The 22,687-nt window shown below is 36.9% G+C and overlaps 2 protein-coding genes across 5 annotated transcripts in view; one reads left to right on the top strand and one right to left on the bottom strand.

Annotated features, from left to right (window-relative positions):
* Positions 1 to 2,714: 2,714 nt before the first annotated feature.
* On the bottom strand, positions 2,715 to 17,026 carry LOC113520722 (ubiquitin-like modifier-activating enzyme 1). Its single transcript, XM_052897492.1, has 8 exons — positions 16,035 to 17,026; positions 15,234 to 15,644; positions 14,187 to 14,445; positions 9,615 to 9,790; positions 7,160 to 7,381; positions 5,736 to 5,987; positions 4,673 to 4,978; positions 2,715 to 3,989 (listed from the first exon to the last, which is right to left on the bottom strand). The coding sequence occupies exons 1-8, from the start codon at positions 16,767 to 16,769 to the stop codon at positions 3,216 to 3,218; spliced, it is 3,135 nt and encodes a 1,044-aa protein (XP_052753452.1). The 5' UTR covers positions 16,770 to 17,026; the 3' UTR covers positions 2,715 to 3,215.
* Positions 17,027 to 17,562: 536 nt separating this feature from the next.
* LOC113520721 (protein real-time) overlaps positions 17,563 to 22,687 on the top strand; it is an 84,225-nt gene continuing 79,100 nt past the window's right edge. For 2 of the 4 annotated variants that reach the window (XM_052897478.1, XM_052897477.1), the window contains exon 1: positions 17,563 to 17,864. In XM_052897478.1, the coding sequence (XP_052753438.1) occupies positions 17,802 to 17,864 (63 nt within the window). In that variant the 5' untranslated portion in view covers positions 17,563 to 17,801. The remainder of the gene's footprint in view (positions 17,865 to 22,687) is intronic. The other 2 variants (XM_052897480.1, XM_052897479.1) reach the window with 1 other exon arrangement.

Raw genomic sequence — 22,687 nt, 5'->3', positions numbered from 1 at the left:
TGTATAAATAGAAATGGTCCTACCACATAATCAGTGTCTGCATTATTCGGTTATATTAAGTTTTAACGCTAATATGTGATGCTTTAACATTGTATTTAGGTATCATAATAATTTCACGAATTGATTACAAATTAATATTAAGTATTTATAATACAATAAGTTGTGAATTCATTGTAATAATGATCACTTGCTTCCGAAGCACAAGTGCCTAATTTGTAGCTAATGCACGTTTTTGTAGTCATTTGTCAAATGTCTATGTCTATGCCTTTAAATTGTGATTTTAAATTAATAAATATAGTATTGGAGATTACATTTATAATGTGGCTCAAGTTCAGAATGAGGAATATAGCAAGGGTCTACCATGAAAAGTATTTACGAAGTCGTACGTACGACGGAACAAGTCAAATACCAAAATTTAACCAGAAAATGGCTATTCTAAAATATAAGTGTAATTAGACAGGGTAGAAATAATACTCACACGTATTTGTGAACGTTTGCGGCGAACGCATACGATCGAATTGAAATTTTGTAGTTTTTCGGGTGGAAATTTCAGACTATATTATGTATATACTAGCGGCCCGTACCGGCGTCGCACTGGTGGACATTTTAACATTTTAAAAAGTGGCCATTAAGGCTGCACACGCGACGGACGCTTAAAAATGGAGTAACTTCTCCCGTTTTTCCAACATTTCCCTTCACTGCTCTGCTCCTATTGATCGTAGCGTAATGAAAAGTATACTATAACCTGCCCAGGAGTGTGAAGAATAATTGTACCAAGTTTCGTTAAAATCCGTCGAGTAGTTTTTGTTTCTATAACGAACATACAGACAGACAGAGAAAAATTTTACTGATTGCATTTTGGGCATCAGTATGGATCACTAATCACCCGCTGATAGTTATTTTGGAAATATATTTCATGTACAGAATTGACCTCTCTACAGATTTATTATAGATGGTGATACTGATCTTTAAAGGTTATAATTTGTTATAGCTTTTTAAGAACGATTACAATGTAAAAATGAACGATACATAATCATGGTTGAAAAGTTTAAAATATATTTTCATATGAGAATTACCTTTGTAACAGGTTATGAAAGCATTTTATCATAGGATCTATTTATGTATGAAGCACTTATAAAATATCAAGAATATTATTTTAGTCCCATTGTAAATTACTATAATCATAGCATTATTTCAATTTTCAATTCAATTTATTTTTATTCGCTACAACACAGCATTGTTTTGAATATTTTTACAAATAACAAGAAGATATCATAAGATATAATATAATTTACAGGGATGTTTCGCGACTCCCTGTCGACAAGTTGCGACCTGTATTGTTTCTGCATTGATTTGATTTATTATTGCGTAATCATTATGCACGCAAGGATTAAAGAGTGCAGACGTATTTTATAGTAATTATAATTATTTACCATATACGAAATGCAGCATATTCAACGCCGTACGCAATAGACAAGCGTTTCAGCGGAGATAGCACGCTATGACGGCTTTTCTCATTCTTACGACGTCGTACGTGGCTGATAGAAGCAGCGGGTCTACCATGAAATGAAATTTCGAAATTTCGGACTCAATTTCGTGTTTTTGTTTATACCAAAATCGGATCAATAAATGGAGTTTAACATTTCGTTCGTCATACATCCTATCATAAAAGTCCAAAGGAACAATATTTTAACATTATTAATATTTCCAAACTATTATTATTTTGTATTATGTAATTTTAACATCAAATTTGTGTTTCGTTTGGTTCCGAAATTTCGGAAAACATTTCATGGTAGGCCTACAGAGCTGTATAAGTGTGATCAAAATCGTTCAGCGAAACGCGAATGGAGCTGAATAAGTGTGAGTAGTCCCTTATGAGTATGTATAATTTGCGGTGTTCACCAATTATCATCACAATTATAACATTTCTAGTCACTTCGTTCTCGGTAGGCTACTTTTATCTGTTCATTGGAGATGCTTGAGATTATTAAGAACTGAAGGTTTTTTTTTACTGGACAATTTTTTGTCTATTTAGTTTTCTATTACGACGATTAAATTTCTAAACGCTTATAAAACTTAATTACAAGGTTGTGTTAAAATCTTATAAAGTTTAATTCCAATTTTTGGCAACTGCATGCTAAATACAAAACGGCAATACTATGCAATATGGCAACAATTGATACACATTATTTTCACACGTGTAGATAACTATCAAGTTATGTTTAGGATTTTATAATGGTTCGACTGCAAACTAGGTCCAGGTGACATAGTAGATTGAGAGAATTCAGTTCAGAAATTGGTCTAGATTGAAAACAATATAGAGAAATTGGTTTTATATTGATATTTTTATCTATACGTGTATGTATATGCCTAAATCATGAAATTTCACTTAAACAAGCATCGCAAACGTAATGTCTAAAATTTATAGCAACAATTGTATTTTGTATTATATTTTGTGAGATTGAAACTATATATAATGCCAAACTCATTACGCTTACTTTTAAATATGTTATTCTCTCTATTTGTACTAATTATAATAACTGGATGTCCATTCATTTGTGTCTATGTAGTAAAAGTTTTCCAAAGATTGTTTAGATATATGTAACATTAACAGCTGAATAAAGTGAGACTATACCATAATATTTTTGTTCAAACAATTTTGTACACAATAAACATATTGAGAACAACACGAGGATTTCATTGAAACAAACATCTGCTCAAATTTTTATTTATTATTTCTTTCCATATACAGACCCATCTGATTTGAACATTAAAAATATCCAATAATTTGTTATAAAATCAAATAATTTTCACGAAACAAAAACCTAGCGCGTATGATGAGAGGTGTGGTGTGAGCAAACAATTATACTACTATAAATATATAATATGAAGACGAAAGCGTGTTCTAAAGCACAAATAAAACGTCACACAGGTAACACTATCACTGTACACTGGCGTCCGCAGAGCGGGCCCGCCGCCGTCGCGGCCCTCACGAGCCGAGCCGAGTATAAAACGAGTTTACATCTATCGCGTCCACGATCGCATTAAAAATACCCTTTATTGTGAAATTCGTGTAGAACCATTACGTGGAATGGCAACTGTATAATGCCTTAAATGCTTCAAATGCACCAGACCCGACGTCGCCGCGTCGCCGAATTGAATACGATAAAAAATTTTGGCTCGTGATCTTTCGTACGTCGTTACATATCTTTCTATTAAGGCAATGTATACTTGACGTATGGGACCTCGACATCGTTCCCGTCTTCATCGTTGCAGCACAATTCGAACACTAACGCTTTCACGTGGGGCTCCAGTTTCTTCTTGGACACTTTGGTGACCACCTCAGACATGGGCAGGTTGAGTCTCTCCTGGCGCTTCGCTTTCGGCATGAAGAACGAGTACAACATGCAAACCCCTTGCGACAACATTGTGATCTCGAGTTTGTGTTCGTTTTTGAAGTAGTCTAGGAACTGCTGCAGTGTTATTTCGCCTTTGACCTCGAATCTGTCCCAGAGGGTCCATTTCTTGTCGTAGTAGGTGTTGGTTGGGGCAGCGACGGGTTCGGAGAAGCCGAAGAAGGGTAATGCGAGGTTAACGAAGCCATTCTTGAAGACGTCCAACGTGTTGAAGCCTTGAGCGAGTTTGTACAGTTCGAGGCAGACGAGGCCGGCGACGACTGAGGTGGTGGTGGCGATGGCCGGGATGATCTTACCGGCGATCAGTTTGGAGCGATGCCTGTCTGCCGGCGGTATTTTGTAGTTGGCCGCACGGAGGTTGGACGCGGCCACAATGAAGTCCATGTGGAAGTTGGTGTCGTCATCCTTCTCGAACTCGAGCGGGGTGACCTTGAGGTTGTCGAGCTTGCTCGGCGGTGGCAGCTCGGCGATAATGTTCTTCACCTTGTCCTGGTCCATCTCGTCGTTGTTCTGCTGCAGCTGGGCGTCAGTCACCGCAATCTTTATACCGGATTTGGGACTGAATTCTGGCACCTGGAATTTTTGTTTCAAAATTTACTTTTTATTAATATACTGTTTAAAAATATTAGAGAGCTACTGCATTCAATTATCGACGTTAGCAACAAAGTGAAAAGGTATTTATTATTTATTTATATTATCAACTGGTTAAGCTTTGTAGTCTCCCAATATGCTCAACTAGGAAAGTATCAGTAAAATACCATATAACTACAAATCAATAATAGAAATATTTTTATTTTAAATATTGGAACATAAACCCTCAGTGGTCATCCGACAAAACCCCAGTAAGTTGGGAGGCAAACATGTTTAATTTTAGATACTGAGTCAAAACATAATTCGAGTAATTACAATGCAAGACAGAAAGGAGCTTGCTCGACCAACTCTATTCTTCTAAATGGAACATCAAATGAGTGCTATGTGTTATTTATGAGTGTAGATAGGTAAATACTCTATTATTTCTTCCCAAAAGATTATAGTAGTAAACTTATTATAAACACACACAATCACAAAAAATAATTATATTGAGAAAACAATGGGTCTTATCGTTAAAAGCGATCTCTTTCTAGCAATCTTTAGATATAATAAAAAAACTAGAATTAATGGTAAATTTGGAATTTGTTTATCCTAATAATTAAATAAAATAGAGATGCTGACATATGGTCAGCTGTGTTCAGACAGTATAAAAACAAAATAATGACCTGCACACTGGACGCGATCTGCGCTATGTACTGCCTGTCCACACAGTTCGGTATCCCGTAGACGTGGGCCCTGAGGTTGGCGGCGGCCACCACGTAGTCGAGGTGCAGCTCGTCGCTGGGGTCGAACTCGAGCGGCGCGGGGCAGCGCTTGGGGCCGGACCAGAAGGGCGCGCCGCTGGTGGTGAGCTGGTCGGGCGGGAAGTTGTACAGCAGCTGCTTGATCTGGTTCGAGTACTGCGACTCCCAGTGCAGCCGCGCCCACGACACGCAGTCCGCGAAGTTCAGCGGCCGCTCGTTGATCGCGTGCTGAAAGATAACATAAAAAAATTCTTATTCTTGGAATAAATAGACATGATTAGGCCATAAAAAGTACTTAAAAAATTTTCAAGTTTTTAATAAGTTATAGTAAACATAATTTACATGGTTGTTATGAAGCCTATAGCACTTTCACAATTAACGATAAATCGAACTCCTTTTATATACATGTTACAAATGTTTGCTTACTCCAATAGAATTAATCTAAGGGTTTCTAGATATCCAGAAAGAAAAGAAGATCCAAACTTTGTACAAGTGTCTGCATGGATGCCTATGGGTCCCACTTGGATTTCTGCTGTAATGCAGTTGTATGATGATCCATCACATTTCATGTACAAGTGTGGGGAATGGTATTGACATTCCATGATCCTTAAGGATGTTCTTTGATGTCTGTCTCGTCGTGGACACAATGGAAATTCCATTGTGTCCACATTTTTGAATAAACTCTGATAATAGTTGATAAGTGCGTTTAATTTAATAAAATATTAACAAAAATGTTCTAGCTGGCGTCACAACTGTCCAAGTGAAAACAAGATGGCACAGTACTAGAAACACAACTGTGGACAGTAGAATAATAATAAAAAAGAAATGCCTGCTCGAACAGGCCGAGTACATAATTACAAAATTGTAATTAACAATGTCCATGGTCCTGATCAAGTCTACAGATGACGTTTACTACTATTTATCACGTGGGTTGTCAGCTTAGCTGTCCGTTGCATTAAGGAGATGTGGCAGGCAGTGCACTCACCCGGACGCTGTCGAGCGCGTCGAGCGGCTGGCTGCCGGGCAGGCGCATGGTGCGGTCGAGGAAGTGCGGGTCGCGCAGGTACTGCGCCGCGTGCTCGGCCGCCTGCCGGAACAGGCCCTCGAACTCGTCGCGCGCCCACTGCAGCGTGTGCTCGATGGCGTTCGGGAAGTTCTTCAGCGTGCAGATCGGGATGCTCTTCTCCGGCGGGTCCTGGGACGAGCTGTACGACTCCGTCAGGAACGGGACCACAACCTGCAAAAAAATTATTGTGGTATCGTCAAATACAGCTACTTTTAGTAACCTGCAAAATGGCAATGACCATTTTGTCTGTTGATATACCTTTTGAATGAGCCATGTACACAAATGGTGTGTACTGCAGCTTGCAATTTTAGTTGTTTTAATATGATAGTATTAAACAGTACACCAAGGTATACATAAAGAGTTTTTTTTTCTGCGAACAATATATCTCTCATGTCAGTCTGTTTACTACTGCTTATTGGAGACCTAGCTGATTTGATTGTACATTCAATATTTTACATTGTATGCTCTTTCATAGTTTGTACAGTACAAACTGATAATCTTATGAAATTCAACTTTTTTTTACAAAACAGGGGGGGGGGGGGGCAAACGAGCATGTAATCTTATTAAACTTCAACTTATGTTTGAAAAGTAAAATTTTATAATTTTAATATTTTATATGTCGTAACACATAAAGTTGTAACTTATGCCAAAGATCTAGATATGAACCAGACGTCAAATATTATCCTCCACTGACCGTAGGTGGACTGTGTGAAAGATGATATGCATAAAATAAGAGCAATCCCAGAAATGATAGTTGTCAGGTTTTTTTTTATGCAACTTCGAATGGCAAACAGGACTCCTGGGGACTCAGGTGTTATTCTTCTGTACTTTGTAAATTCACTGTCATATCCCACACTTCAAACCGAAACGCAGCCATGCAAACACAACTGCTTCACGGTAGAAACACGAATGGGACAGAGGTGCCCAAGCAAACAACTTTAGTACAAAGGCTCCCTGTGGTAAATGTGGAATCTGGAATTTATGGAAGTCATACTGCCCAACCCTAAATAAAAGGGGAAAAACAAGGCAATGATGATGAGGATGATGACATTTAGTCGTGAAGCTATATCTTGATGCCATATATATATATATACAAGTTAAAATGGCAAACAAGCTGACGGCCCACTTGATGGAAAGTGGTAACCGTCGCCTATAGACATGAGCAGTACCATGGACATAACAGAGTATACTGTTTCGCCCATGATACCTCCCATGCGTTGCTATTCCTGAGGACTCGGGTGTTATTCCTCTGTACCCAGTAAATTCATGCCATATCCCACCCTTCAATCTGAAACACAGCCATATATTATTGTCTTTTGACAGTGGCATTCCAAACTAAGTACCTGCGTGTTGCCCTTGGTGCCGAGCGTGCCGCTCTCGAGCAGCGGCTTCCTGTAGTAGACGCAGCGGCGGTCCATGTAGATGCGCGCGTCCACGTTGTCGAGCGCGTTGGCGACGCCGTGCAGCGCCTCGAAGAACGCGTCGTCGTACACGGCCTCCGTCTCGGCGCACACGCGGTTCTCCTGCGCGATCACGTTCACCGCCGGGTTCATTTGCTTGATCGCCTGCAACACGAGAACTTCATTTTCAATTGCCCGTATACTCAAAGGGAGAGATCAAAGTTTGAGGATTAGTATGGGATTCCCTTAAAATTGTTGAAACAGTGCGGATAACTCGATAATGGTGGCCGAGTGCTAATTTGGCGTATTTCAGGGTGTTTATTTTCTGGAAGGAGGAGGTGGGGGATTAAGCTCATATAAAAGGAGCATATGTACTCTCAGATATGTACTTTATAGTTGTTAAAAATAAAACATGCACCAGATTCGGATTTTAAATTAGACCTTTGGGAGAAAAGGGATTATTAGTAATGGAGACTGAGAATCCTATTGCTAGCTATATACCCAACCAGGTCGACCTCCTCGCCGTTCTCCCTGGAAACTATCATGGTTAATTCCTTATGAATTCATCATGATGGGCTAACTGGCCTGTTTACATTCTCATCTATCACCCTTCACTGGTGTTTCGCCAGCGTATCCCGTTAGCGCAGGTGGGGTTACCATGCCATTTTCACTCATCAAAAAAAAAAAAAAAAATTAGACCTTTAGGGACATAACTGTGAAAACTGTAACCAATTTGGCGCAGTAGTTATTGCGTGATGCCAGAACAAACAAACAAATATACATACACACAGATAGGCAGATTCTCATCTATCACCCTTCACTGGTGCTCCACCAGTGTATCCCGTTAGCGCAGGCGGAGTTACCATACCATTTTCACTCATCAAAAAAAAATTATTTGTACTTATATTTTTGCTATCAACACATTCATATACATAACACACACTAAAAGCTACAAGCGTCGATTATTGAATTAATATGGACGCCAGCGGCCTTCAACGATAGGTCAACGATACCTGCATTAAACATGTTTTCATTGATTTCTTCGTATTATCAACATACGTTACTCATAAACTAAAGTCGTTATTAGTTTGTTTGTCACTGAACAAAATGTAACAAGAATTAGGGATGGCATAGACTTAAAAAATGTTTTTTTTTTTTCTCAAACATGCTTGGAAAATATGAGCATTGTTTTGACAATCTTCTTCGAGATAAATCAAAATTTAATAAACTCATATCTGTCCTGTAATTTAAAAATGTAATGACCTTTTACTTCGAAACATGCGGTAAACAGGTAACTAATAAAAGGTTTTATTTAAATTTCGAACTGGCTTGCAAATAGAAAACTGTGTATTGAAAAAACAAAAGAACATTATGGCGCGTGAAAAAATATTATTGTTCATTATTCGTCATTGAACTTAAAAAGTAAAATTGTGTTTTTGATTTCCGCGCATTGTTTGAGAAAGTACTATACAAGCCTTGGCCACAACTAGGCATTGATGGACTCACGTACGTATGCCTCGGCTACGCCTCGGCTCACATTTGCACGTTCGTCTATCAATGCCTCAGTTGCTGGCCGCTGCAGTAATTTACTATTTTCCGCACTTCTAGAACTTTATCTCTAGTACCTATCTGTATGAATCTCGAATGTTCACTATTATAAAAAAAATGTCAACAACTACGTTAGTAATTTTGACTGTATTAATACTTATTCTTTTTAATAATTAAAATTAGAAAAAAAAGGTGTCTTCGATAATGATAAAATAAAATGGTATCAACAAAGGAAATTATAGAATTGTGAATGGAATTATAGATATCGATTCGATATATATATATTAGGTTCCTCCGGACACTGATGGCGGAATAAAGGTCATCCACTCATTTCGATATCGCCTATATCGGTCGGATATCTATTTTCGAATATGTATGAATATTTTCTATTCTTTTTTTTATACCACTGAGGTGGCAAACAAGCATACGGCCCACCTGATGGTAAGCGGTTACCGTAGCCTATGAACGCCTGCAATACCAGACGCATTACACACGCGTTGCCGACCCTGAAGAAACTTCTTTACCCCCCTTTTGAAGAACTCCATGCTGTAGTGTCTTGGGAAAACCTCGGCAGGGAGCTCATTCCATAACCTGAGTGTTCGTGGGAGAAAACATCTCTGAAACCGCGTTGTACGCGACCATTTAGGCTGTAAGGTATGAGGGTGAACTCCCTGTCGATGGCGAGCCGTAGGATGATAGAAAGTGGCCGCAGGCATCATATTGAATAATTCCTCTATTGAATTGAATTGAATTGAATATTCTATACTCATATATTACCCACTCCAACTGAATATTGTTGTAATACACTATAATATTAAGTAGGAGATGCTAGTGTCCAGATGTACATTACCTTAGCAGCAGTGCTAGACTTAGGCTTCTGCACGTCGTAAGGTCGGAAGAGGAACTGTCGGTTGAGATTAGACTTCTCAATGAGATCCATGTCGGTGACCGTGATGGCGCCGCCGTCCGCCCCCACGCCGATCATTGCGAAGTTCTTCAGCAGCTCGCAGCCGATCGCACCAGCACCTGGTGGTACAGATATTAAAGTTTACTATTTTATGCAGGAGGGATATTTTATAGATGAAAATAAGATGGTAAACAAAGTCCGTGTTATTGGGAAAAAGGCATAGATTAGTAATAGGATCTAACAGTCCTATTGCTAACAATATACTCTAACAGGTCGACCTCCACGCGGTTCCACCTGGAAAGCACCGTGGTTTTTTTTTGATGGGTGAAAATGGTATAGTAACCCCGCCTGCGCTAACGGGATACGATGGCGGAGCACCAGTGAAAGGTGATAGATGAGAATGAAAACAGGCCAGTTAGCCCATCATGATGAATTCATCAGGGATTAACCATGATAGTTTCCAGGGGGAACCGCAAGGAGGTCGACCTGGTTGGGTATATTGCTAGCAATGGGGTTCTCAGTCTCCATTACTAACAATCCCTTTCCCCCCAACCACCGTGGTTAATTATTGATGAATTCGTCACGACGAGCCCACAGATCTGCTTTCATCTTCAACTATCACCTCTCACTGGTACCTCGCCAGCATAAACCGACAGCGCAGGCGGGGAATCGATTCCATTTTTACCCATTAAATTAAAACTGATTGCTACTTATTGTAACAGTAAAATGACAAGCCAGAATATTTCCTTATAAGTAAGTACATGGACAAACAAATAAATTACCGAGAAATAATCTAAGAGTAGGTAAACGAGTATGCAATTAATGTACTTGATTGCTACAGCGACCGTCGCGTGAAATAATATATTTTCCTTATCAATTTGTAAGAAAATATTGCATTTGCATCTCTATCTTAGACAATGTTCAATTCAATTGAAACCTTAATAAAGTGGGGGAAAGGGATCGTTAGTAATGCGGACTATCAGTCGTATTGCTAGCAATATTCTCCCAAGGTCGACCTCCACGTGGTCTCCCCCTGGAAACCATCGTGCTGAATTCCTGGTGTATCCATCACGATGGGCTAACTGACCTGTCTTTTCATTCTCACTTATCACCCCACACTGGTACTCGGCTAGTGGCTGGTAACCGGCCGTTAGCGCAGCTGGGGTAACCATTCAATTATCATCAATTAAAAAAAACCCCGCCTGCGCTATCGGTATACACCAGCGGGGCACCAGTGAGAGATGATAGGTGAGGATGAAGCAGGTCTGTTAACCCATCGTGACAAATCCAACAAGAACTGTTTAAGATGTACTATTTTCCTGTGTTCTCTCTTCGTTTTCTTTCGTAATTTTTTTTTCTGTTGTATGTGTGCTATTAATATGTGTATGTTATGTATATATTATATATGTATGTGTATGTATGTATCTATATATGTTTGTATATGATAATATTTATATAATAGTGCGCCATCTACTCTTTGTCTTTTTCTCAATGTCCTCTACCCAAAGGTTGTCTGGAAGAGATTGCGTAGCGATAAGGCCGCCTTTTGTATCACTTCTCATTAATATTTACTGTATTTGTTCTCTCTCTTTTACTAGGTGCAATAAAGTGTAAATAAATAAATAAATAAGATGGTTTCCAGGGAGAACCACGTGGAGGTTGACCTAATAGGGCATATTGCTAGCAATGGGGCTGTCAAACTCCATTGCTAACAATCCCTTTTCTCCCAATTTGAATATGTTATTCTGTTACCATTATAAAAAAAAAATTGTGTTATCCACGTGTTGAGCGTTGTCGTAAAATTATTATTATGTTGATAATGAATCAGTAAACAAATTTGTTTTGAGCAATGTGTGTGACGTGGCCGCGTCGGACAGTGACTCGATTCGCGTTGGCGTTATTAGCGAGAGAGCAACGATACGTTCGTCCGACAAAAAAACAATTAATTAAAACTGCAATTAATTTTTCCAACCGACTTTAAAAAAGGAGGTTTCGACTATGTCACATTTTTTGTTTGTTATCTTAGATTACATATTTATATTGTTATACTAGCGTCCTGGCGTCGCACGGGTGGACATTTTTACTTACGGAAGCTTAAAAATGGAGTAACTTCTCCCGTTTTCCCAACATTTCCCTTCACTGCTCTGCTCCTATCGATCGTAGCGTTATGAAAAGTATACTATAACCTGCCCAGGAGTGTGAAGAATAATTGTACAAAGTTTCGTTAAAATCCGTCGAGTAGTTTTTGTTTCTATAACGAACATACAGACAGACAGACAAAAATTTTACTGATTGCATTTTTGGCATCAGTATCGATCACTAATCACCGCCTGATTGTTTTTTGGAAATATATTTCATGTACAGAATTGACCTCTCTACAGATTTATTATGAGTATAGAAATTAAGATTACTATACAAGGAAAGATAGAGGGCAAAAGAGGAAGAGGAAGACCGAGGATTAACTACATGGGACAGACAAAGGAAACACTAGGCGTCATGTCGTATAGGGAGATAAAGGATATGGCCTGGGATAGAGCTGGCTGGAGGAAGATGCACGAATTAGTCGCACCAACACGAGAAAATTCTCAAATGTAAATGAATGTTTATATCTATAATAAATTTACTATTGTAATCTTTTGGAGGAAACAATATAGAGTATCTATCTATCTGTCTGTCTATAGAGCCCCAGAGTCGTGCAGTAGTAAAACATTAAAAGGTAATGATTCATACACCTACAAGTGTTTTGGTAGTCATCAAGCGGCCGTACAAGGGCAAGTTCAGCCCAGCCGAGAGTCGATAGGGAGGTCAAGGATATGGCCTGGGATAGAGCTGGCTGGAAGAAGATGCATGAATTAGTTGCACCGACAAGAGGAAACTCTTAAATGAAAAGAGAGACCTCAGAATACCTTTATTTATAAATCGACTTGGAAAATTATTTTTTATTTAAAAGGATGTATATACTTCCAAACTGGTGCTACAGAAATTTTATCAAAATTGGTTCGAAAACAAACTAGGTTTTGGAATCAAAAGAACTGAATTCGCCACGACTGAAGTTAATGTTTTTTTTTTTTTTGGGGGGTATTACACAACACAAAATATTAGAGACGGTTCCAAAACCGTATGAAGGTACAAAGATTTTGTGCAAAAGTAGTTTTTATTTATTTATTAATGCAGCTACATTGCACATTATGATAAATATCTCAGAAACATTATAAAATCAAATACAACGAAACATGCACCTTGTTTTTTTTTTTAATAGGTGAAAATGGCATGGTCAACCCGCATATACTACCCGCCAAAAAAAGATTGTATTAACTAGACGTTGTTTTAACATGCTGATAAATTCGTTATTTTCTGATTTTTTTTGTATGTTTTGTTTACATGGATAACACACTTTTTTTTTATACAATTTAGAATGGCAAATAAGCTGACGGCCCACCTGATGGAAAGTGGTTACCGTCGCCTATAAACATGAGCATTACCATAGACATAACAGAGTGTACTGTTTCGCCCATGATACCCCCCATGCGTTGCCAATCTTGAGGACTAAGGTGTTTTTTTTTTATGGGTGAAAATGGAATGGTAGGCCTACCTGCGCTAACGGGATACGCTGGCGGAGCACCAGTGAAGAGTGATAGATGAGAATGAAAACAGGCCAGTTACCCCATCATGATGAATTCATCAGGAATTGACTATGATAGTTTCCAGGGAGAACCGCGAGGAGGTCGACCTGGTTGGGTATATTGCTAGCAATAGGATTCTCAGTCTCCATTACTAACAATCCCCCGAACTAAGGTGTTATGCTACTGTAACCTGTCTGTAATTCATTACATTAGAAACACGAATAGGACAGATATAAATATAAATGTCGCATATGTATATTTATACCTATATAAATATGACTCAAAGTTAATCAATATCCATTGTATGAACTTCTATTCATTGTGCTTTACACAATAAAAGAGTTTTTTTTTTTTATAATAATAGAATGGTAATCCTCGTCTGCGCTATAAGTATACACTGACGGGACAACAGTGAAGGATGATAGGTGAGAATGAAAAGGTAGGTCAGTTAGCCCATCGTGATGAGTACATCTGGAATTCAGCAAGATGATTTGACCTGAAAGGGTATATCGTTAGCAATGGGACTTGTAGTCCGCATTACTAACAACTGCCCCCCCACCCCCTCCCCCCTCAATAAAAGTGGGTTAATCTATGTACGTCATATCAATCATTACCTTGATGAGTAATATAGTAATCTATATGTAGGTATTTTAAATACACTATGGAGACTTTACGTGACGCAATTATTATAGAAGACGTTGTTGTCGTGACTACACGTGGTGAAATCGACGTTGAAATGTAGGCAATAAAAATCTGCAGGTCCACCATGAAATAGAATTCCGAATTTTTGGACTTAATTTCGTGTTTTTGTTGGTATCGAAACCGGCTCAGTAAACAAATGGCAAACAGCCATTAAAATAAACAGAAAGTGCAGAAAGACAATGAAACTTACCAACTATGAAGTACTTCAGTTCACCAATTCTTTTCTGAAAATCTCGTCCGAAAACAGCTACTTGTCCATCGTATCTTGATCCGACAGGCTTGCATGACTCTTCGGTAAGTGCTGACCTATCTTTGGGAAGGCACTCAACAGCATCAAGGTATAGCCACTGGACAATGGGATGAAACTTGCCGGAACAGGCTTTCATTACTTCCTGGGCGACTACACCACCAATGGCTGCATTCATGGGATTCAAATCCCCAGATGAAACCTGAATGAGTATAAAAAGTAATATCTAACTATAGATATACAAAATTTAAAAAATCTTCTTGTCTACTTTGTAGATTAATAAACTTATCATCAGAGACACATATATACATACATACTTGTACAACTTACTGAAATCTTTTTTTTTATATAACTTAGAATGGCAAACAAGCTGACGGCGCATCTGATAGAAAGTGGTAACCGTCGCCTATAGACATGAGCAGTACCATGGACATAACAGAGTATACTGTTTCGCCCATGATACCCCTCATGTATTGCCATTCCTGAGGACTCAGGTGTTATTCCTTTGTACCCAGTAAATTTACGCCATATCCCACCCTTCAAACCGAAACAGCCATGCAAACACAGCTGCTTCACGATTGAAACATGAATGGGATAGAGGTACCCAAGCAATCAACTTTTGTACAGTCTCCATCTGAAGCCATTATACACTAAGAGTATAGTGAGTTATATTAATTATTATTATGATTTATGTGGCTACATTAACTCTCTTCATCATCACCATATCAGCTGTTAACTATCCACTGCTAAACACAGGTCTTCCCCATAATGGGGGTTTTACCAGTACTTGCCAGGTAGGCAACCAAAGTTTATTTTTGGTGATCGTTTTAATAGGGATGCTGCTGTTCATCTCTCAACTATTAAATTTCTTAAGTTGTATCTTTCAACATACAAGGGAAAGGAAAAATGGGTGGCCCATTCTATGCCAGAACTACATGACATAGGACATGTATCACAAATATACAGATTAAACAATAATAAAATACTGACCTTACTGAATGTTTCCAAAAGCTCTGTATTCAATTCTATTTCACCATCTTTAAAGATTTCCTGGTCTTTAACTAGAGACTTAGCATAATTAATAAACTTTGCTGCATCAGCATCACACCATGGCTTCGGGAGACTGCCCTCACTTTCCTGGTACTTGTGGAGGGTAGCAAAAGCCACATGCAATTGTTGAGGGTAGTCAAATTTCCCAAAATCTGTGATCACAAACTCTGGATTCTTGAAGGACTCTTTTAGAGGTTTGAAGTTGAGTTTCTTAGGCATCTTGACTTGTGTAACTATGCCGCCCCTCTCATACTTGGAGAAGCTGGTTGTGTCACCAATACTGAAGGTATAAGGACCGAGTACCTTGATTTTTCTGGGCTCACAACCATTTAGTTCAGTCATTCCTTGGACCTACAGGGCAATAAGTATTTAAATTAATAAAATTTAATAAGAGATGTCAATGTTGAGAGTCACAAATGGCTTTAATATTAGAACATTATAAAAATGCATATTAAAAATAGTCATTTCATATAAATTATTTCCAATGTCTCATATTAATATTTTTATCAAATTGGAACAATGTTGTGCTACATACAATTACGGTTTTACATTTCTTAGTTCTTATCAGATTCTTATTACTCTTAACTACTTGTTAACAATATTCATAACTAAAGTTTTCAAGTTTCTAAATATAAAATAAATGAATGCAGAATGATATCAGACTATTATATTACAGAGACTTGTAAAATAGAGTGACTACTTATTAGTACTAAGTATTAATTAAATAAAAATAACACAAACCTCACTGAAAGTAACATAGTCTCCATCCTCAAGACCATGACGAGTGTCGTCCAAACATGTGATAACAGCTTCATACTCATGTGTGATGTCCGCTACCATAGCAGACACGGGGTTCTCACCTGTTACATCCACAACTGAGAACTCAGGACCAAAGTCGCAGAACACTTGAGAGAAGAGACCTCTCGTGTCTGCGATGATCAAGGCAATATTTTTAGAATGAGTGATTGCGGCCACGCGTTCCTGCTCAGCCTGCGACGCTCCCGTCAGTACTACGACACTGAATTTAGAAAGGAACTCCTCAGTCAGAGGTCCCGTGTGCGCCGTAGTCGGCACGTAGTGGTTCAGTTCTGACAACTGTTCGCATGACGCCAGCGCACGATTTTGGCCAATAGTTTTCTCAGACAAGTAGAACTGAGACGACAAGTCAGCGACTGTACAAGTCCGCTCGTCATGTAAAGTGACAGACTTCACACCACCCAAAATCACGTTTTTAGCCACTTCCACACCGAGTCCTCCAAGACCTGAGACCAAAACATCCGAACTCGCCATACGGCGCATGGCATCATGTCCCAGCACATACAGTTGTCTCGAATACAAACTCTCGTCGATTTCATCTTCCACACGCGTTCCATTGTTCGCCATTGCAGAGGAATTGGAACGGGATTCTTCTGTGTTTAGCTTCCGCTTTTTCGCCGGGGGGTCAACGGAATTATCGGCGACTTCAGCACTAGACATCGGGCACGAACGCGCACAATTTTGCCAGAATTTTGCTTTGCGTTTCAACAAGACAATGAAATTAGTCTTCAGATGATGGACATTCGCGGTTCGTGTTCATCAAGCTCGCTTACTCACTGTCTTGAAGTTAGCAACAAGCAACGTGGAAAATAGCTACGGAAATGATATTTCATTTATTTTTTTGTTTTGAAGCAATTTTATAGGTACTCTAATTATAGATTACAAAATGTCTTTCCCAATCTTAGGTAAACTTTTCTTTTTATATATTCTTATCTAAAATGAATATATTGGTGTTGGAGATGATTTTTGAAAAATATATATTTTTTTATTTTTAAATATTTCTTAAAATTGATATTCTAAGTTTTACGGCTCTGAATAAAAGCCCTTTTCAAAGAGAATTTTATTTTTTTATTTTGTTGCTGTGTAACTAATTATGTTTCTAAATGCAAGGAATCAATATATTTAACTAGTTTAACAATATAAGAAACGCCTATTAGGTGTCAAATCAGCACTAAAATGTATGTGCATACTTTAAAGCTGAGCAATAAATATACTGGCTAATTGATTCTAAATATGAAATTTCGTATTGTGACTATAAAACTTTTCTGAACGTTCACATTACTGCCTTATCTAGAAAAGAAGTATTCAATAAATTTTAATGACGATGAATTTATTTTGGATGGTGATCATGTTAAGATTAAATATTTTTGTAATATAACAACATTACTTTGTTGTCATTATTGACAGTTTTGATATTAATGGTTTTTGATTTGATTTGGCCCAAACTTCAGACCAAACAATCCATTTTGTTTCATATGGAAGGACGGCAGTTCGTTTTCTTTCTTTCATAATCTCATTTCAATTCGAGTTTACGACGACGTCGTTGAATACGTTTTGACGTCAAGATATTTTGTTGTCGTACGGGATCGGGAGTGAAGGGAGTTTTAACAGCATGCTTATTGTGTGAAATAGTGATCGTGAAGGATTATTAACATCCTTTTTATTTGTTTGTTTTCAAGTAACTATAAAAAAATGGTTCAGGATTACGTGTCTCCAGTTAGGGTACATAAGTATCCCTTCGAAATGGTGATGGCCGTAAGTATAATATTTAATTATTTAAACAACTGTTAGGACCATGTTTATTTCAAAATGTTATAATAGAACCTTCATCTATGTTAAGAGTGTTTTACTTTTTTGGTTATAAATCTTATTGATATTAAGGCACTGAAGTATTTCTTATTAGTTTCTCTTTAATACCCTTGGTTGTTTCATTTACATGTCAAGTATAATGTATGCTTGTTTAAATATTTGTACACGAGTCTTATTACACATATTTTCAAGGTTGATTACAATACTTGTTTACAGTTGAAAGTAAATTTTTGTATTATTTGTTGTAATTACATTAAATTATATATATTTAACATTTTAATTTTTTTAAACGTATTTTTTTTTTAATAAAATGAATCAAATTTATTTTTTTATTTAAAATAAAATTAAAGCAATAAATATTACCAACACCATCCAATAAGGTGGTGTCCATAAGAAAGACCTTGTGATTTCCATTTAATAATATCAGCATTTTCAATCAACTTCAAAAAAAGGGGAAATTCTAAATTTGGTTCTATTTTTTATGTTTGTCACCTCATAACTGTTAGTTATAAGCCAATTAGATTTTTTTTTATCTGAAAGGATTTACTTTTAGAGTGGTCCCATAGAAATTTTAACAAAATTTATTCAGTAAGGTAAAAAACTAGTTTGTTTAACCAACTGAAGTCGGTTTTTGTGTGATATACAATTTTAGATTATTCATTAAATGCCTTTATCACATCACAAGCTAATAATTATGTATTCAAAAATATAGAATTTAATTATAATTTAATTTTGTGTATTAATAATCAATGAATTATTTTTTTCTGTCTATTCCAAAAAGATACATTTTATAATACTTGGGTTTTTTAATAAAATTTAACTATGAAAGTACAGCTAGCATTATAAGGAAGTAGTAAAAGTATGTGACTAGTGATAAAACAGGTATATTTAATATGTATTGATACTTGTATTGTACAGTTGTGAAACTTTTAATAAATCTACATATAATGAAATACTTTTAAATCCGTATAATGATAGATAAATAGTATTTATATAATAAATCTCCTCTATAACATTGTCTTTATAGATATGAAGACAGATTTAAAGTGTTTGAACACAAGTCATAGCTATACGAATTTTTGCTTTATATATATGTATATAATACTTATACTGATTCCCATACTATATGTGTAGTGTTCTTTCATATGATTTTCATATATCGAACAAAGACTATAGTACTGATATGAGTATCTATTTCTCAATCATGTTTTTGCTGCTAAATATTTGAACTTGATGGCTTTACTTTAATTTAGTACAAAGTCATAATGTCTTAAATCTCAGGAATGGCAATTAATATGGAATACCAATGGCATGAATCATATTCTATGATTCATGCCATTGGTATCCCATAGCTAGTTCATTCTATGATGTCCATAGTGCTGTTCACATGTATAGGTTATCGATACCATATTAAAATAGGTGGGCTGGTAACTTGTTTGATATGTAAAAAACTTAACCCTCTTGTTTATAATAACATCACACATCTTATAAATCTATTTTAATTATATACATTTTTGTTTTTTTTTTTTTATATCAATGAGGTGGCAATCAAGCATATGGCCCACCTGATGGTAAGTGGTTACCGTAGCCTATGAACACCTGCAGTACCAGAGGTATCACACATGTGTTGTTGACCCTAAAGAAACCTCTTTACCCCCCTTTTGAAGACCCCATGCTGTAGGCTCTTGGGAAAACCTCGGCAGGCAGTTCATTCCATAACCTGAGTGTCTTTCTTTTGTGCCAAGTTCAAAATTTAATAGAAACTTACAAAACACTCTAGTAGTTAAAATAGATTTGGAGAAGGTTTTAGTCTTTATGAACCAACTTTAATTGTGACAATAACAATAATAAAATAAAAATAACAATTTTGAAAACTAAACTACTGTACTGCATTTAATAATATTTCTAAATGACCATACTGTGTGTATATTCTTTCAATAAAGAAAGAATTTTCCAAAAAAGAAATAGAGTTATGAAGTAACAAACTTAAAAAAATATGACCAATACAACAACCTCCTTTCTGAAGTTGATTGAAAAAGAACAATCAGCTTATTCTACTACCTTTATAAAGTTGTATTCAAATGAATGTAATCTGTATAGTATTGTATATGGAATTGTAATAAGTAAATAGTTGTTAAAAAAGTTTGGAACTTGATTTATTAAAGTCATCGTCATCGGGTGAACCACATCAAAAAGAAATAAATAAATTACTAAATTTAAATTGACGTTTATTTATTTTACATGTTTAATAAATCTAATACATTTCACAGTATCACACAAAGAAAATAAAATGTAATGATCAGTCCCATTCATGATCCCTACCCGGCCCAAAGGTCCCCATGACACTTGCGGCATTTCCGCGTTGGATTGCCAGAGATATCCTTTGAGCCAGATACTAACCAGAACGGCGATCATGGCCCCTATCCGCAATGCGCATACTCAACTCTTTTAAATTTAAATTAAAGCATTTTTGAATTGTCATTTTTTATGTTTCTACCTCCTATTTGGAATACAATTTTAGCTAAGAAGAAAAGGTAAAAAATTCAGCTTTTGCTCTTCTTAAAATTTGAATTTCATAATACATTGTGATATTGTGTGAGTACAGACTACCAAACAGCACCAGATCATATATTGTGAGATCTTTGTGTACTACAAAAGTGGCCCAGAAATGTTTGATATCAGAGGACAACACTCTTAAGTAATAGTTTGGAATCCTTTGTTTTTACGAAAAACCGACACTCGATGGATCAGCGCGAGAGACGATAAAAGTAGAATTAGATTATATTAAAGGACAGAGAGCATAGAGAGCAAGTGCTGTATTGAAAAAACAACATATAAAATTGTTAGAGAATGCAGTCCAAATGTGAAACAGTCGTAAAATGTTTATAACTTTTTTACGTTATACATTAAACAAAAATTGAGTGAGCAGGGCAACAATGTGGTGTCGCTTCTTTAGTACTCTATAGTCTTCATTTCTATTTTGTCAAAAAGTGGTACCTGGGGTAATGTCGCATTATACAATCGGGGAACATTGTACCGCATTTACGGCGTCACGCCGTCGGTACATTTCTGTAGGTATCCGACCCTAGTAAGACACAAGTCCAACTTCCTAGTTACCTAACTTTACACACAAAATGCGTATTACATTATGCCATAGATTTCCAAACTATTTTGGGCAAGAGACTTCTTTCCTAAAATGAATTTATATCTCAGACCCGAATGACTTTAAAAATCCTATCTCTAGTTTTTTTTTCTATAGATACGAAATATTTACAAAAAAGGGATAAAGAGGTTTTTTCAGGGCCCGCAATGCGTGCGTTCTTCCTGGAATTGTAGGCGTTCAAAGGCTATTTGTAAAGAAAAATTTAAACAGCTTTATTACTGCCATAGAGCATTATCCACGAAATAGAAGATATCCAAATAGGCTGGCATTAAATAGAATTCCAAGGACTACAGTTTAACAAATATATATATATATATATATGAAAATGAATTTTTAATAATATTACAAAATATATATATACACTTTAAGAGCACACTGTACAAATGGCTTTTGGACAAGTATTATTACTCAAGTAAGGATTTGTCGGACTAGAAAATGATTCCACTTTATAAGCACATACATAATATTTTGTCATTAGTATTTAAAAAGTAAATAATTACTATGAATATTAAAATTTTGCATGCCATTGTTTTGGCGAAACACGCCTATATCAAGTTTAATGGATAATTATTTATACAAATTACTTTACTAGTTAGAGTTTCAAATAAGATTTTTTTTTCGTACCGTTTTTGCTGTTGGCCGCAGATGGCCTTTACAGCTTCACCGGGCGCGTGTGCAGGGGCGAGTGCAGAAGGCACTCCAAGCCCGCGAGAGGGGAGCGACGTTAAGCGTCAGCTCTTTCAGATGGACTGCGAATAAGAATTTGTGTTAATTATTAGCAGTCGATTTTAATACCTCGTCGACACTCAAAATCAGTTTTTGTTTATGTCGACTCCTGGGAAACCGATTTCGACCCCAAGTAGTTACATCCTTGGGGTCGAAATAGGTTTCCCACGAGTATAAATATACATTATACACAAGTGTGCACGCGGCCTAAGTACGTTTATTGGTTAAGCCTCGACTCGATACGAACCGGCACGCATGCCTAGTTTGCTAATATTTCCGGTAATATTGGATGTCTACCCATATGTAACACTTTACGCGTTGATTGACCGAGTCACGTGTTTGACTTAAATCACAGTTGTGGTGTATAAACTATATTTAAGGTACACTGTACACATACACTGGCTGCGTGGTCCTGGCATAGAATAGACCACTCCTTTCTTTCCCGTAGGTGTCATAAGAGGCGACTAAGTGAAGGCGAAGGGCAGCAGAGTCCCTCTTAAAACATCTCCAAAGTCTAACTGCAGTTGTCAATCTGCCTACCAAGCGTGGCAGCTACTGGTAAAACCCTCAAGGGGAGGCTTATGTTCAACAGTGGACAGTTAAAGGCTGATATGAACATGATGGTGGTGTACACATGGATTTACATTGAATGAAATGAATTTTACTGTTTACTCTCCCCTAGAAATCATTACAGTTGATTTTTGGTAAATTTGTCACGATGGACTAACTGAAATGACTCCATCGTCATCTGTCAACTCTCATTGGTGGGCGCAGGCAGAGTTACCAATCCATTTTCATCCATTAACAAGTAGATTTTGTTTCATAAAAAAAAAAAAGTTATTTACATAGCAAAATTAGTTATTTTGATTTAAAAGCAAAA

This window comes from Galleria mellonella, unplaced genomic scaffold, assembly GCF_026898425.1.
Source record: "Galleria mellonella isolate WM207_F2 unplaced genomic scaffold, CSIRO_AGI_GalMel_v1 utg36, whole genome shotgun sequence".
NCBI classification, from domain to species: Eukaryota; Metazoa; Arthropoda; class Insecta; order Lepidoptera; family Pyralidae; genus Galleria; species Galleria mellonella.
The sequence above is the reverse complement of the archived record's forward strand: the minus strand, read 5'-3'. Positions and strand labels throughout refer to the sequence as shown.

Bases quoted from the DNA above. Each gene is read 5' to 3' on its own strand.
- LOC113520722 (XM_052897492.1), bottom strand. From the start codon at position 16,769: ATGTCTAGTGCTGAAGTCGCCGATAATTCCGTTGACCCCCCGGCGAAA. The intron at 9,791-14,186 runs GTAAGTTTCATT...CTGTACCACCAG, and splicing joins ACTGAAGTACTTCATAGTTG to GTGCTGGTGCGATCGGCTGC. The intron at 7,382-9,614 runs GTAATGTACATC...CTCGTGTTGCAG, and splicing joins AGTCTAGCACTGCTGCTAAG to GCGATCAAGCAAATGAACCC.